The 18,342-nt window shown below is 39.5% G+C and overlaps 1 protein-coding gene across 9 annotated transcripts in view; it reads left to right on the plus strand.

Annotated features, from left to right (window-relative positions):
• LOC129718325 (uncharacterized) overlaps window positions 1-18,342 on the plus strand; it is a 530,334-nt gene that overhangs the window by 335,532 nt on the left and 176,460 nt on the right. For all 9 annotated transcript variants that reach the window (XM_055668998.1, XM_055668992.1, XM_055668993.1 and 6 more), the window contains one exon: window positions 5,285-5,407. In XM_055668998.1, the coding sequence (XP_055524973.1) occupies window positions 5,285-5,407 (123 nt within the window). The remainder of the gene's footprint in view (window positions 1-5,284; window positions 5,408-18,342) is intronic.

Genomic DNA, 18,342 nt, shown 5'->3' on the forward strand with positions numbered 1-18,342 from the left:
TGTAGTCATTCTTGGAGCTGTTTTATATACTAAATTTCTTTGGAATATGGTATGTCAATATAATCAGTTTTTGAAGAGTAGTTGAAAAGTTATCAATTCTGAGCTCATTTTGTAGCAATAACTCGATCTGTGTAAAAGCCATCTCTTTTGTGGATACTACCACATTGTGCGTTTGGATGATAAACAAATATATGCCGAAAATTATTACCTTTTAAATGCTACACTTCTTTGGATGTTGCAAATAATCCTATTTTAAGAACTAGTCTAATATAAAACGTTATATTACCAAAACGAACTGGGTGAGAAGAAAAGTGCCTTAGGCAAAGTTTTTTGTGATAACATTATCTAGAAATTTTCTGCAGAAATTTTTTCTCTAAAGTGCAAGACTGAAAAGTTTGATTTTGTAATGCCACTAAAGGTGGAGTCCCAAACTTAAACGTGTTGTCATTTTTCGAAGCTTTCTATATACCTACCAAATTTCCTATGGAGATAGTATGTCAATAAAAGCAGTATTTGGAGAGTAAATGGAACAGTTAACGATTTAGAGCTTGCGTCCCACAGTTTATATTTTCAAATAGTGCCAATGCTCATGATGGTTTCAGTCTTAGAGCGAGTATCACTGCACGCGCTCCCCTTTGGCCGTCTGCACCCCATGGCTACCAATACTAAATAAATTAGATTGGTTCAGTAGTATGAGGGCTATGTGCATCTGAAAATCTTTCCGTAACTTCCGAATTAATAAGAGTTCAAAAAGGCTTGAAAGACATTGCGTCACCAGTTGAAATATCTTTGAGATAAATTTTTATTTTTTCTTCAATATCGACCTGTATACCAGCTCAATCTTTCATTTGACACTAATATTATAAAAATGGGAAATCAGGAATCAAGAATCGAAACGTGTCAGCCCCTGTCATGTGCAACGATAGGGAGGGGAACCTGATAACCGATAAAACAGAGGTGGGCCAGGCGTTGGAAGGAACACTTCAGTGTGCTGTTGAACGGTGAGGGAAACAGTGGAGTCGAAAGGAGCAGGATGACTATTGAGAATGATGGTCAAGCTGTGGATCCACCATCCATGGACGAGGTGAAGAAAGCAGTGAAAGAGCTGAGAAACTGCAAGGGAAGGACGGCATTCCCGCCGAACTCTTCAAAGTCGGGAGCGAACAGCTGTATCGTGCCATCCATCGGATCACGCTAAGAGTGTGGTCTGATGAAGAATTGCCCTCGGACTGGTTGGAGGGTCTCATATGCCCGATCTACAAAAAAAGCCCATTGCCTGGACTGTAGCAATTATCGGGGCATAACTCTTCTCGATACCGTGTACAAAATTCTCTCCCGCATCCTGTTCCACAGACTGAGGCCGTTGCAGGAGACCTTTGTTGGCGAGTACCAATGCGGTTTTCGAGGGGGACGCTCCACGACGGACCAAATGTTTACCTTGCGACAAATCCTCGATTAATTTCGAGAATACAACTTGCAGACGCACCATCTGTTCATAGACTTCAGGGCAGCGTACGATTCAGTCAAGAGAAATGAGTTATGGCAGATTATGATTGAACATGGCTTCCCAACAAAGCTGATTAGGCTGATTCGTGCCACCCTTGAAGGTTCTACATCAAGCGTCAGGATAGCCGGTGAGATATCGGACTCGTTCGTGACGTTAGATGGTTTGAAGCAGGGCTACGGGCTGTCGAACCTATTGTTCAACATCGCATTGGAGGGTGCTATACGGAGGGCTGGTGTGCAGAGAAGCGGCACCATCATTACGAAGTCGCACATGCTTCTCGGTTTTGCGGACGATATCGACATCATTGGTATCAACCGTAAAGCTGTGGAAGAGGCCTTCGGACCTCTCAGGAGGGAAGCTGCGAGATTAGGGCTCGTCATAAACTCTGCCAGAACGAAATACATGGTGGCTGGCAGAGTGCGTGGTAGTCCTTCGGATGTTGGTGCTGCGGTGGTGCTAGATGGGGAAACATTTGAAGTAGTCGACGAATTTATTTACCTGGGAACATTAGTGACATGTGACAACGAGGTTAGCCGTGAGATAAAGAGGCGGATAGCAGCCGCAAACAGGGCCTTTTACGGACTACGTAACCAGCTAAGGTCCCGCAGTCTGCAAATCCGTACTAAACTTGCACTCTATATAACACTGATTCTTCCGGTGGCTCTCTACGGCCATGAATCATGGAAGCTGAAACAGGCTGTTCGGCGAGCTCTTGGTGTTTTTGAGCGTAGGATTTTACGTTCAATCGTTGGCGGCAAACTAGAAAATGGTGTTTGGCGCAGACGCATGAACCATGAAGTGTACCAGGCATACAAATCGGCGGATATAGTCAAGCGGATAAAACACGGCAGGCTTCAGTGGGCTGGGCATGTAGCGAGAATGCCGGATGAGCGTCAAGCGAAGGCTATATTTAGCAGGAATCCCGATAGAGGTCGTCGACTTCGAGGTAGACCCCGCACTCGTTGGATGTGTGCTGTCGACGAGGATGCACGCGAAATAGGTGTTAGGGGTGATTGGAGGATAGCAGCCCAAGACCGAGGGACATGGCGACGTATTCTGGATTCGGCACTGGATCGATAATCGGTCTGTCGCCTTAAAAGTAAAGTAAAGTAAAGTAAAGTAATTATAGAAAAGGGTCCAATAATTCTTTAGAAAAGTCTAAACTCTATAAGTATTTTTTATGACATTGGAGATGTTCAACTTCCACGCCAGCTAATTGAAACTCTAGTCTAGAAGAACACTTGTTTCAATAGCGCATATAACTGCCAAGGAAGCGCATTAGTTAGCGAATAACAAAGTACAGTTTCAAACAAATAATCGTGTTTGTTCTGACCTTCTCCACTCGACTTGGTTCCAAAAATATACCCCCTCCGAATTCCTGTCATCATTAAAAAGCCACTCGCTCTGCTACTTTTCGGGGAATAACATTACCTATTTAATCTTCCACCAGTAGAAGCGTTTACCCTGAAGTGGTAATTTCGGCCGAATTCACCTTTAGCGATTATCTCCATTCCAGCAGAGGGGTTTTTGTTTGCGGAATATTTTCCTGGAGATTTGTGCATTCGACCTGAACGATTCTGCCAATCGGCAAAAACTGATATCAATCCCGTGCAGCCTCGGCACACGGTCCGAGCCAAAACTGTCCTTCTTCGAAGGTTAAAATCGACACCGTTCGTGGCAGCTCCGGGGAACATCCGTAATTACTGCCTAAGCGATAAAGGAGAAAAGTTTTGCGGTTAAATCGTCGGAACTTCCACTCTGGTGTTATGCTCCGTGCTCAACCATTCCAATGTGGTCCAATGTTCCCAGCATGACCTGCCCGGTTCCCTCTGACTCGACTTTTTGTCTACTAATTACTAATGCTTTTGAAGGTACCCAGGTTAATGGCAGAAGTGTGTAGACATACAAGTGTAAGCTGCCTCCTCTCTCGCTCTGTAAACGAGAAGAAACCATTTTGACAGCCTTCTTGGGCTTTTGGGGGGAAATTAGATGGAAAGCATTTGCATTTCAGGTGTCGAACGACCCAGAGAAGCGCAAGGTTTCAAGATTTGTGCTGCTTGTCATGTACGGGACTGTGAGGTGGAAAGATTTCTACTCTCTACACCCGCGCGCACCTTGTTGTTGGCTTAACTTCACTCCGGGTACAAAGCGAATATTTGAATAAACGTCAGCAACAGAGGTCGGGGCATGTGTCGTTAATTTACGGGCGAAACGAAACCAGTTTCCTGCAAATTAAATCGTACGGTACCTCGTATGCTGTGGTGCGCCTATTGAAAAACCGCATGCAATTTACGTATACTAGATGCTTTTTCGTAGAGTTGAAGCACTGTCCTACGGGTTGACATGGTGTTCAGGTTGAATTGTTTTCGAAAAGACACATGTTATGAGGTGAAATGATTTCAGCCTACAAGATTGGAAGAATTGGAAAAGGACAATTCTGTTTCCAGTGATGTGAAACTAAGCTCAACAGCATTTAGTACAAGTTCTATGAGCGAGACCAAAATTTGATACCAGGCTTCCAAAGCATAGAAATTTTGGACAAAAATATCAAAGGGTTTTTCCGTTGATTAACACTTAATTAATATTATTGCAGCATTCTATTTCATAAATTTTCACATAATTGAACTCAACTCTTGTTCTGCTACGTTTCGTGTACTGCAACTTTCTAACAAGAAACGACCCTGAAATTAGTACAAAGTAAATTTAGTATTCTCATTACTCCAGTTGTACAGTTCAGTTAATTCTCAATCCACCGATAAATCCCGGTGCCCCGCCCTAGGCTCGAAAGCTCTGTGCCACACGGAAAAGTTTCTGCCCGTTCCTAACCGTGGAAAAACACGTGCCGCTGAGGCGGTGAATGTAAATCCCGCTTCAACCATGACATATGTTAATGTGGCCAACGTGGAACGTCCAGTTGGGCCGCGCGTGGACTCGTGTGCCAAAAGCAAATCACATTTGATTCTGATCCCGGGACTCGCATTCGCGTGGATTGAAAGGATTCATTAATCGCGCAATCGAATTACGCTCAGAATCGCTAATTGGCTTTTTGTTCGTGTTGCGCAAATGAAATCGTATGAGCGGGTCCAAAATGGGACTGGGCTTTGTTTCAATCGTTCTTGTTTTTGAATACTGTTACGTTAGAGGATATATTGTTATCCTTGATAAAATAAATGTACGCAATTTTCCATATCGGCACGTCTATTTTAGTTAATAAAAAATACTTTGTAACAAAACTTTCAAACGAATACGAGTTCATACATCAACCCTCAAATCTAGGTTGACTGTAGCGCAGTTTGCAACTCACCCAAAAGTATGCACTGACAGTCCGAAAAACTTTCTCCTCCGGCTATTGATAAATGAGGACGGACCGAAAGGTTGATGAAGTGTAATTAAAATTTCATAAAGTCGTTTCGGTTGTCACTGGAGCGGTTTTTCGATCCCGCCCGTGTGAGTGAAATGTTTCATCTGTCGAAATATAACAGAACGGCAAATCTCATAAAGAAAAGTGGAAACTTTCCGCTCTCGGGTCTTGTTTTGATTTACTTTCCACAGTTACTAGCTCTCTCTCTCTCTTCCACCCTCGCACACACTCGGCGAACGATTCCGGCGCAAATGAGTTTCCAGAGGATTCCGTTTCGTGTTTCTTAAAAACAAATAAACCGAAAAACTTTTCAGATGGCAGTTTCATTGGCTTTTAGCAGCGAGCCGCCGCTCGTACATTTTGTCGCCAACATGATGCTAACGGTCTCTCTCTCTCTCTCTCTCTCTCGCTTTCAGGATCGAATATTAAGACTGCAATAGCTATTTTAAATTGTATATTAGCTCGACAACTTTGTTTCGAGGACCCATCATGCTCAGCCATCCTAGAGATCATCCCGCGCGTCTGCGGTCCGGTGCCAGGTGAGTGTTACAACAGTGTTAGCATGTAGTTGAAGGTCGATGTGTTTTGCAGGTGATTTTTTTATGCTGTGTCTTGGCAACTGGAACATAATATTATGAAATTAATTAATATTACAAGTGATTCGTGCATTCGTACTCTTTTAAATTCATTTCCTTCCAATAGAATTTGAAATTCTATACCTTAAATGAAACATATTTTTACAATTATAAACTTTAAGATATGCGATTTTCTCGGATTATGATCACGTGTTCAAAATAGAAACCGAAAAAACGTTGAAAGAATTTCTAGAGAAATGAAAGTAAAATATAAGCTTGCGGATTTCACTGAAAAATCATATACTATGATTCTACGATTCAGTCATACCTCGATATAAGGCATCCTCGATATAAGGCAACCTCTATATAACGTTACTCGATATAACGTAACTTTTACCTCGATATAACGTAACTTTGAAAATGTATTGAAATTGAAAATAAATGATACAGCAACTGTTTCCGGGGTATAAATTGCTTCAAAAGAATGTTTGTAGTGAGTTTTAAAATTAATGAAACTTATGCGAAAATTGTCCTAAATGGTCATAAGAAAGGTTCGAAAATACTGATAGGTGATGGAAAATGGGTTTCCGCGCATATTTGAGTAACCACTAACATTCTTGCATAAATTGAAAAAAAATTTTTTCGCTTCGATATAACGTAACGAAAATAAAAATAAAGTTGCCTTATATCTAGGTATGACTGTATATCATTTTCTTCGACTCCACCTTTCTAGTGCTTTTATTTCCTCATTTTCTGCAAATTGTCTTTTATTCACTTGTAAACCTAATTTTATCACGAATGTTGTATCTCGATTGTATATGTTAATCATGTTTCCAGCCCCTTTTGGACAACGTTTTCCCCCTTTATAAATCAAAGAGTTTCGCGAAGAATTTTACTCTTAATTGGGAAAAACATATTGAAATTTTTCCTCTTTTACTCCCATTGAAAGCAGATTGCAAGCGCTCTCATACACAATTGGAAACTTTTTGTGGACTTTTCTGGTTTTTAAAACGGTCTGTCAGTGATTTAATTCCTTTGTTTGTAAGTTAGTTGAGAGTAATTTGTTTTGAGGATTATTTTTTAAAGAGGGGTTTTAACATAAAATCCTAATCAAAGATGTTGTTTTATCATACAAAATCGTTTGAAACCGTTTGTTGGTGTTCGGTTTAACTTTAGAATAATTTGATTTGCATTTTTCGATTTTTTGGGTGAACTTTATTCAAAAAAAATTTTTTTCAGAATATTTAAATTCTGAATAGTTTTTTACTTTTTTGGTGTTCTGAATAATTTAACGCTACTTTTAAAATTATATTTTCACTTATCCGAATTTGAAAATTAGGCGTTATAAGTCAACCTGGAATAATTTCCTGTGCTAAATTTACGTTCGGTCGGGTGAATTTTTTTTTAGATATCATTAATCAATTGAATTTGAAAATTCAGCGCAGTATTGCATTTTTAATGTTATGCATTGATTTAAGATAACCTTTTTATATTTTTTTTGAACTAACAATATAATGTTGCTTCCAAGATTTTCCAGTGATTTTTCAACCAAATGAATTTATTTCTGTCTTTCAACGATCCAAAACAAAAGATTTCAAATATTTTTCATGCATTTAGCGATTTAGCTTTGATTTTTTTATGCCTTCTCTGGCCTTGAAGTTGATCCGATTCTCTTATTTAAAAAATACCATTTTACTCTTAACTTGAAAACGTTTTGTTAATTATTTTCCGAATTGTATTCAAACTACTCTCACAAGGCAGTGTTGCCAATATTAGCACGTGCGAACTTTGGCACTTTCGGTTCAAAACAGTTGAACTAGATTGCCTGAAATTTGCAATGTATGAAAAGTATTGGGCCGAAAAAGCACAACCCACGGTCCCATGGATCCTTCTGGGTACAGTTCAACATGCTGGGTCGGGTCATGCGATGCACCAGATTTGACTCTTTGACCTTTCTATCTGGAAAAATCAAACGGGGGAACGTGTGGGGTGCTCCTCTTTGAATCGGAGTGTGTTAGGAATGGAGCACAACATTGAGATCTGACGAATATACTTTTTAGTGGTTCTATTGAATAAAACACCACGGCGAAGACATCGAAGATTGCGGAATCGTGAGGAGGTCCGTCTATATAGGCTAACATATATTTTAGATAAATATATATGTGAAAAACTTCCGAATATATTTTATATATTTATAAGTTTTTTTTTGAAAAGTCATTTTAAAAAACTTGGAAGCTCAGAAATGATGTCCGTAAAGCTCTGATTGTTCTTGATCCCAAATGAAAGATAAGCTAACGCAAAAATATACTTAAATAAGTTTTGTTTAAGCTAAGGAAAAGAAAGCGGAAATAAAACCGCAGTTCTTACCTTGAGCTTGAGGCGGTTTAACCTTCAAGTTTTACACTGTGTTTTTGGCTAATTGGTAAGCGAAACATCGTTTTCAAAACCTAATGTAGGGGGTAGCGAACGGCCTCAGTAGTAGCAGTTTCTTTGCAGCAATTTAACTGGGTACATTAGTGACATGCGACAACGAGGTTAGCCGCGAGATAAAAAGGCGGATAGCAGCTGCAAATAGGGCCTTCTACGGATTACGTAGCTGACGTCCCGTGGTGTGCAAATCCGTACTAAACTTGCACTCTACGAAACACTAATTCTTCCTGTGGCCCTCTACGGCCATAAAGCATAGACGTTGAAGGAGGCCGATCAGCAAGCTCTTGGTGTTTTTGAGCGTAGGACTTTGCGTTCAATCCTTGGCGGCAAACTAGAAAATGGTGTTTGGCGCAGACGCATGAACAATCGGTGGATATAGTTAAGTGGATAAAACACGGCAAGTTGCACTAACTGGGTATGTAGCTAGAATGCCGGAAGAACGACCTACAACAATATCGCACGCTTGGCCTTGGGGCTAAAAGCGGTTTCGATCAACAAGATTAGTTGAGAGAATTCGTTATCAATGTTGTTTTTGGCACATTTTGCATGTGTAGGATAAGTACAATGATGAAAAAGATCCTAGACTCGATCGGGAATCGAACCCGATATCACAACCGTGTGGAAGAGCTAGCCGACCGACATCGCTAACCACAGAGCCACGGGGACCACGAAGAACGACCAGCAAAGACTATACATAGTAGAAATCCCGATAGCGGCCGTCGACTTCGAGGTAGGCCCCGCACTCGTTGGACGTGTGCTGTCAACGAGGATGCCGAAATAGGTGTGAGGGGAGATTGGACGATAGCAGCCCAAGACCGAGTGACATGACAACGTATTCTGACAACATGACAACAGATCCAGATCCAGATCCAGATCCAGATCCAGATCAAGATCCTGATCCAGATCCAGATCCAGATCCAAATCCAGATCCAGATTCAGATCCAAATCCAGATCCAGCTGGATGGGCTTCACCCGTGCGCTGATCGAGTAGAAAAGCGGTTACAAAAACTAAGCAGGTTTTTTCTTCTTCTAGTTAAACTGTACCAAAAAGTATAGATGGGACCGTGGGTTATGTTATTTCGGCTCAATGCTTTTCGTACAATGCAAATTTCGAGAAATCTAGTTAAAATGTTTTCAACCCAAATCGAGATTGCCAAAGTTTGCCCACGCAACCTGCGTGAAAACTGTAATTGGTGATAATATTGGCAAGAGGTTGAGAGGGTTGGAGTAGTAAGCGTAAAAAGTGAGAGTAACAAAGCAATACACACAAGCAATACACATTGAAATAATCATGTCACTCACTCTCTATAGCAGTATGCTGATAATCGAACGCGGAATACAGCAAACACCAGGGTGATATCACAAAAGATCAATGTTTCTGGTCACATTGATGGGTTTTAATACAGGCTGACCAGATGTGTCGTTTCAAACAGAATAGAACTAACCGTCCCGTTTTTAACCATTTTGTACCGTTTTTTTTCTAGACTCCTTGAAAAAATTTCAAGCCAAGCTTTGCACTAAAGTTATCAATGAATTCAAACCAAAGTGTTTCATTTTGCCGTTTTCGTGCGATTAATTAAAAAGCGTTTAAAATGCTGATTCCATAACGTATGTTCGGAGAAGTATCAAGATATTCAAAAATGTATCTTTCGATATCCCGTAAAAGCATTCACGAGGATCTACTTCATTGGTTGCTCATTTCGACAGTTCCTATTATCACAGAAGCACGTGGATAGCCAAAAGTGAACATTAAAGACGCAAAATCTCTGCTCGCCCCTTTTCAAATCGGGAAAGAACAATAAATGGAATTTAGAAAAAAGCTATTTTCATCCACGCTTACATTACTGAATAAAACTAAATATAAGAAAAAACTCAATTTTTAGGTAATCCATTTATAACCTATTTTCCATTTTTCTAGCCTTATCAAAGCATACTTGCATGTTCAACTCAAGATTTTTAAATGCCACCTTCTAAACTCAAAACTTGTTTAATTTTATATTTTTGTATACAAAAATCGGCATGAAATAGCTTTCAAAAACAGACGAAAAGGCTACTTACTTACTCTTACATACAAAAGTTAATTAATTGATTGTTAATTCAACTGAAAGTCTAAAAATAGTTATTTCATCGTATGGAACTTCCACTTGCGTAAAATTGCGTAATTTGGATATGGTTGAGGTGAAAGTGTCCCCAAAAATATCGAAATATGTCCAATAACTTTTCTATTTTAGGAGAGAAAAAATAACAAATTTCAGCATAAACGTTTATTTTTAGACGCCTGAAAAAATCTGAGAAAAAAGTTATAACGAAAATTGAGATTTTCAGTGCCCTTTCATAGAAAACTATGCTGCTCGTAATATGCAAGAGATAGAAACATGATGTCTTCGGCAAAGTTTCTTGTTTTGAGATCACCTAAAATGTTGCCGAAGATACCACGCATCTATCTCAATCTGATGAAAAAGTAAATTTTCTATCTCACTTTAAGGTGGATTGATCACTCATCTTTCTGCATCGAAAGTTGCAGTTTTGAATATCTTGAAACTTCCCTGAACATACATTATAGCTATAAGCAATATTTACGTCGTTATTAAATTAATCGCTCGGAAACGGCAAAATTAAACACTGTGCAGTGTCTTGCTGCCCGCTTTTGGAGGACTGTCAATTAACACCTGTACATTGTTAACCTTTATGATTTTATGTCATGATAATGGTTAGGCTTGATTTTGACAAATTTTGCGATCTATTTTCAAAAGTCACACTCTACTGCGCCGAATTTCATTATAAGCTAAGTAGTCCTTGGAACAGAATGAGGCAGGTTGGTCAAAGCATGAAATAATTGTTTGTTTTACTACCCAAGTGAACCCGTTTGTCTCCTTTTCCACCTGAGAAAATCTGGTCAGCTTATCCATACGGAAATATACTGGGAAAAGAAAACGAGATTGCTGCTTTTATTGCGTATACATTACAGCTCACTTAGTGAGATCGATGGTGTGCTTAGTGGAACAAACCGTTTCAAGGATTCCAGCCTTTAACTGGTAAAGATACTGGATTGCAATCGACTGCATTCGGTATTGCTCGACAAGAGTGTAAAACTCATCGTCAGATGAGTCTGATACTGAGGACTCAACTGGGGGAACCTTTATTTTCATAAAAAGTGCTGCTTAGAACACGAAGCAAACTCTTTCTAGATTGGCTAAATTGAATTCTCGCACGAAGTTTCTAGGTATATGAAAAATCCTAAATGTTCATTCTTCTTGGTCAAAGATTCAGTCAGAATCTAAAGTTCCAAAATTTTCAGATATCATGAATTAAGTTTTCAGAAAACACTAACATAACTGAACCCCTTGCAAGTCTTCAACCAGCATTTTTACCCACAGTAAAATCGTTTTTCACGTAATAAGAATCATATTATCGTAAAAATCTTGTAGATTACAGCTATCTAACGAAAAATTGATATTGAAATTAAGAAAACTTCAAGCATTTAGAACACAGTGCAACAATTTTTTTGCTTTGGCTTCTATGTATGATTTTTTGATGAAGTTTGTTGCAAAAATAGATTGCCCCTAATTTGAACATATTTTGACTTAAGTGGCAACAATGGCGCCATTTTAAATTTTCGATGTTTTTTCGACACCATTTTGTTTTGAGAGCAAATATCAAAGTTCTGAGAGTTTGTCAACATATTAGCATCTTCTTACTCATCTTTTAAAAAACACAGATCTTAAATCGGACAAAAACTGAGTTTAAAACAGTGATTCTACAATACCGGTTTTGGCATGGTTTTAGTATATTTCACAGCGCAAAAAAATATCGAGTATGTATGAGCATTAATGGTAATGCGCTAATATCTAAAAATGGTAGTCAAATTATATCTTATATTGAGTGAAAAAGTCTCAGACATCGATTGGTGAGTGTCTGATCTGAATAAAATGTCAGCAACATGTCGTTTTCGCCCCAAATAAGGAAATTGGGGCAAAATTGATATGATGCTGACATTTTACGAGGATCAGACACCAACCAATCGATTCCTGAGACTTTTTAACTCAAAGTAGGACAAAATTTTTTCTACCACTTTTAGATATCAAGGCATTAGCAATAATGCTCAGACATACTTGATATTTTTCTGTTATTATATTGATCTGTTGTATTTTTTTAAAGATGGGTAAAAAGATGCTAATATGTGGACAAACTCTTAGAATTTTGATATTTGGTCTTAAAACAAAATGGCGTCGAAAAAACATCGAAAATTTTCGCTTTCTCAAAAATTCAAAATGGCGCCATTGTTGCCCCTTAAGTTTAAATATGTTCAAACTCGGGGAAAATTGGTTTTGCATCAAAATACACAAAAAAAATTATATATAGAAACCAAGGCAGAAAAAAGTCAACTTTTGTCGCACTGTGTAATCCGCCCCTATTATTGATAGCTGTTTTTTTCTGTTCTTACATGATGTGCCCCAGTATAGTGAAAAAAGCCACTGTCTTAGGCAAAAATTGATGGTGTAGGATGATATAGGATGAAGACTCATTGAGAGCGGCTGATGAAAAAAAGACTTTTGAACGATGCGTGATCAAGAAAAATGGAAACATATAAAGTATAGCGAAACACTTTAAAACAAAACAGAGAAAGATGGAGTGTGGTTCATTACGAATATTAGAAGTAATATGAAGTGGATTTTGGATTAGGAGTCATGGAAACCATCTTTGTTCCTTACTACATACTAATGTCGAATTCGTTTTCTTGGCGGTACCACATCAGCGGCGGTGTAGTCCGGGGCTTCACTTTCCAGCTCGAAAACGAACACTCAAACGACACTTCACTCAGCTGTCATTTTTTTCGTACGGCATTTGACAGCATTTTTTGGTTGTTGGTATTTTTTAAGCTACACCCTGTCTCTCCGGTCTCCGGAAAGTGAAATAAATAGTTACAGGGTCAAAAGTGTAATCCGAGTGTGGCTACACCGCAAAAACAAATTTTATATAAGTCAATATAACGAGTACAAGGAATGGAAGACTAGCAATGCACAAATTAATAGATCGGTTGAATGTCCCGTACTTTGGTGAACAGGTCTTGAATGAGGTACCTAATATTCTGAAGATATAAAAAGGGAATAAGCATGCTTGGGGAGCTGGAAGCTCAATGCAAAATAGGCTGCACAGGCCCTCACAATCGATTTAAAAAACTATGTGTTTATATCCTGAGCAATGTTCAGTCCTTTAACCAAAATGAAAACGAATTCCTATGGCAATTTCGAGACAATCAATCAAGTAGGAGCCATCACATCCACCACAAAGTGTGGAAAAATGTAATAGTCAGTTAATGGGGTTATTGCTTCAGTATTATGGGATGCACATGAAATAAATTCCAAACCAAATATATTTCGCACTACCAAAATGTTGTCAAATTAATGAATAACTGCAGAAAAAGTTGGCAACTTATTCGGATAATAACAACGTTCTTTTGATCTAAACATTCCACGGATGTTTGGCAGAAATATTACGTTCGATTCTATTGCATGGCTTGAAAGAACGCTTGATGCCTCGTAAATAATCTAGTCTATAGTTAATGAACTAATATAGGAATTTCATTCACCGAATTCCCTTTTACATAATTACCCATGTAAGTTCGTAAAAAAATCTGCAAGATTGCGTAGACTGTACTATTCTAAACTGTGGTCATAGTATCCAATTCCACTCATCGATTTTGAGCATAATTACTCAAAATATTGTCCTTCAAAGTTATTCATGGGTTATCGGAGAACATTATCTGTTTTGGGTTGAAGTAAAAAATAAAAAGTAATTACTATGTAAATAACCAAAAGAAAACGAAAACCCCCGTAATAGCGGTAATATCCTAATTACCGATTCAAACGCATTGCCCCGCCACTAACTCTGATTGATTCCATACCGCGGAAAGCGTTCCTTCCTCCCTTCCGGGTTTGTTTAGCCATCTCACTTGACTCCGATGCGAAGAACCCGATATGAGCGTATCACTTCCAAAAACGCGAAAGACTGGAAAAAGTCATAAAAAGCTGGTCCCAAATCTTTATGGCGATTTAACGCCAGTGCTCGGTTTGGAAGGGGCGAAAAAATCTCCGCCAGTAGGAAAGAAAAGCAAGAGAAAGTCCTTCAGCCGTTAAAGACTTGCGGTGATTGCGGCTAGTCGTCTTATCGAATCATCTCGCCCGCAGCAGCGGAGGAAAAAGGAAGCTCGAACGGTTTTCAGATGATAGTAAGTTATTGGTTCCAAAATAGGGAATCGTTTCGATTAGATAGGCGAGCGTTCCATCGACGCTGTAGGTTTGCTTTGGTGACCTTCTTTCTGCTGCCTTTCAATTGACATTATGTGAGGGATAGATTTTCATTGGATGCAGTCCTACACCTCCCCTCCGGCGTAAGAGCGAGAAGCGAGAAAGTCGTTCCGGCATGAAACGGATGCTCTCGGCAGTGACTGCGAAAACCGATTTCGGCTGCACGGAAGCAACGCTACTAATGAGCAAAGGCGTTCTGATAAAATATGTGCGGGGTTTATCAAACGGAGCGACGGAGAATAGACGGATGATTTGTCGTAACCATACTTCAAACACAAGACGAAGGATGAGAAAGGTAGAAGGAAGGAAATTTGAAAAGCGATTTGACTTTAACGACGACGTCTTCTGCGGAAAGATTTATCTTATAAACACTCTTTATGAGGGTTGTTCCGGCACTGGAGAAATTATCAGATAGCTGGGGAATGTTAACACCCCTTGGGAGCAGGATTATTCGGCGAGAGGAGATTATAAAAATTCATATCCCGACCTGAGAATCAATTATTTTTCTCGTTAGAATTTCAAATGGGTTGAGCTAAAATTATACGGGGGCAAATTCCGGTCGCTGCAGTTCGCAAAATGTGTACCGGCGAAATTCGCTCCGGACGACGTGACAGCAGAAATGCACCCGACGCCATCAGTTCTCATTAGACCACACACCGGGGTTATTTGTCAGTACCTGCATTTCCTTCCATCGCCCGAAAGAACACCGCTCCGGTTGGTATTCACACAGAAACCACCAACATGCAGAGGATGCCAACAACCTGCAAGCCATGCCCGTGCAATAAACCGGGGGCTGGCAGCACACGTGCAAAAATGTTTTCTGGGATAAAGCATACATATCCACACATTCAGAGAAAAAAAAACCTTTCATCGAAATTCACCTCATCAGTGTCGGTAATAAAAATCTCTACCACCCTGGAACTGCGAGACTCTCTAACTCCAACGGCTACCGTGCTGCACCAGTGTCAACCGAATAACTGCCAAACTGTCACTATCGCGTTGCGAGCACAAACTCTTCCGGTAAACATTCCGCTTTCTGCTTGACACTCCTGACAACGCAGTAGCACTTGAGACTCTCTTGCATCTAATGAGGCCAAAAGCGCACAGGACGCCATATGCTTCGGGTCGAACTCTCCAGGCAGGGCACTTGCAATGCACGGGAGCTAACGATCTGCACGTTCCGGGTTTCATGCGAAGAGAAGCGGGACTGTCGCCAGGAACTTCACTGGGAGTAACATTTTCAGCAAACGTTTTCTAGCTACGCTACCGAGCGACACGTGGAACTAACCAACCTCAAGACCGTATTTGCTCTCTCCTCTTTCGAATCTAGTTCCGCGCTTTTTTTTTTCACCTTCTCACCAAACCGACGGTGATCTCGTGCGCACTTCTCCGCAACCGTTGCCGTGTATTTTTAAAGTACGACCAACAGTTTAATTAAACTAGACGCCATAAAGTCTACTTTCTTATGTACTGCTGCCTGCACATACAGACGACACACGACCGGGGGGGGGGGGGGTTGTGTTCAAGTGCCCGTGTAAACCCAGTACTTCTGTTTCCACAGCTTGCAGCTTTAATAGAGCCCCGCCATCGCGTTGTGGTTATCCCCGAAACGGAAGCACCACAAACAGCCCACATGCCAGAACGCCCGGTGAAAGCTTCCATTATTGATGCTCTCACCTATTCCGCTACCGATTCTACCGGGTTTTACGATCGAAATTGATACAAGTCGGTACTGACAGTTACGTACGGTGCTGAATAATGCTGAGTAAGCTTTCACCTATGCACCGCCAACGGTACTGTCAGAATAAGTCTGATTCCCTTCCAGTGGGTCCCGAGTATGGCTGTGCGGAATTTAGAATAATTTCGCACGAGAAGTGTTCGGTTTAAGGTGAATCGAGGAAGCTCAAAATTTTGGATAAAGATTCAAAATTCAAGAAGCAACTGCAATTGCAAACATACAATTTTAAACATTTAAGATTATTTTCAAGTGAAATACCTCGTTCAGTTATAATATATTCTAAGCATGTTGACAGCTTGAAGGAACTCGCTGAAACAAAAAAACCAAAAAAAAAAATTGGCTCCGAAACAGTATACTCAGAGAGATCGTTTTTTTTAACATTTTTCTAAATCAAAGTAATTCATTGCTTTGACAAACCTGCATCATTCTGTTCCTAGGACTACTTTGCTGGTGATAAAATGTTGCACAGAAGAGTGTGACTTTTGAAAATTAGGTCGTGAAACTTGTCCGAATTTGGCATAACTATTATCATGGTATAGAATCGACTTGAGTGAAATCCACTTAAACTGCTACGTTTATCTAAACGTGACCATTTTTTTTTAAATATTAGTTATCGTTTTAAAAATCTAGCCTCCGGGATTTCACCACAATCAATAAGATTACCAATGTACAGGTGTTGAGTGACTGCATCTGGTCAACCTACGTATGGACCCATCAATGCGACCAGAAACATTGATCTTTTGTGATATCACCCAGGTGGTTGCTGTATTCCGCACTTCGCAATACCACTATTGAGAGTGAGTGACATGATTATTTTAATTCATGCTCGTGTGTTTTGTTTTTTTTTTTCACTCTTACTTTTTACGCTTACTACTCCGAGCCTCGCTGCCTCTGGTCAAAATTATCGTCAATTACAATTCCAACGCAGGTTACACGGGCGAACTTTGCTGATCTCAATGTCGGTTGAAAACTGTTTTACCAAATTGCTTTAATTTTGCATTGGGGCCGAAAAAACACAACCCACGGTTCCATCGATCTTTCTGAATATAGTTTAACACGCTAGGTCGGGGCAAGCGATGTTCCGGGTTTGACTCTTGAAGCGTTTTTATACGGAAGAATCAGACAAGGGAACTCTGGAATCGATCAAGCCATCTTCTTTGTTCGAGCAAGCAAAATCCAGACACATCCCCATTATAGTTGAAATAACTACATGATCAGCGCACGTTTGGAGCCCATCCAGTAGTACAGTTGTTCCAGCGTATTCGACCACCAAATAGCAGCAGGTAGCTCCGAACGGTCATACGTGTGTTGATCTTGAGCGTTGATTAATTTCACTCAACGCAACAAAAAAAAAAAAGGGATTGGGCGAACAATGCCAGCACACACGGATTCGAGACGATCGTCAAACACAACCGATGCTGTCGAGTGTAAGACACGGGAATGATAAAAAATTTTTTTATTAAAACTACAGAAAACGACTGGGATATTAGCATATGTGAGAAGTTTTTTTTGCTATCAGCAATTCAAGCGCATGTGGAAAACAAGCTCTATTTTAACTAGTTTTGATAGGATAGTTCAACGAAGAGGAAAAATATCTAAGTGGCATTTGTTTTCAACGTATCCTCTAGACGTGTTACGCTTAAGGTCATGTAAAGCGTTTTCCGAATTCGTGATCATTTCAAGTTGAATCACTCCATTCTCAGCTTGTGTGAAATGTCTTTATTAATCATTTGAATACAGTTAGCACACAAATTCGTTACTTGAATATTTCATAACATTTAACAATTTTGTTAGACCAGCATCGTACCTCGAGACCAGCTGGGAGAGTGATAACCTATTTTGTAAGATCAAATAAGGTGAAAAAACGATACGAAGTTTGGCTGATAAATGAACAAATACCAGATGAAAAAAGTTCACTTTTTTTTCTTGTTTAATTAAATTAAAGGAAGTCAACAGCGAGCCAAGCATTCATAAATTTCTATTCTACATAAAACATATCCCAAAATCTCTTCAAGAGTTATTTATGATAAGTAATATAATAAATACTAACTTCGTAGTGGAAATTTTAATAATCTTTAAAATAGATTCAAAAGACTACACTAGCTATTCCATTAAAAGTATGTTCCGCAAACTTTTTAAAAATACATGTTTTTGTTGAAAAATAAGAAGGAAGATATAAAGTTGGAGCATATCCATAATCATATCCAGTTTAATTAAAACAACAGAAGTTTTTATTTTATGTACTACTTCCCTTGTTTCATTTCACCAAGCGTCAATAGATCGCTTTATGTCAACGACCTTCTCAGGTTTGGCTTTGGTCAAGGAAAAAAATGTACCAAGTGATGAGAGTTTTTTGATGACATTTGAGATCGTTTTCCTAAACATAGAGACAGCTGACAGGAAAAATGTTTTCCGACTAGTTC

The sequence above is a fragment of the Wyeomyia smithii genome, chromosome 1, assembly GCF_029784165.1.
Source record: "Wyeomyia smithii strain HCP4-BCI-WySm-NY-G18 chromosome 1, ASM2978416v1, whole genome shotgun sequence".
NCBI lineage: Eukaryota > Metazoa > Arthropoda > Insecta > Diptera > Culicidae > Wyeomyia > Wyeomyia smithii.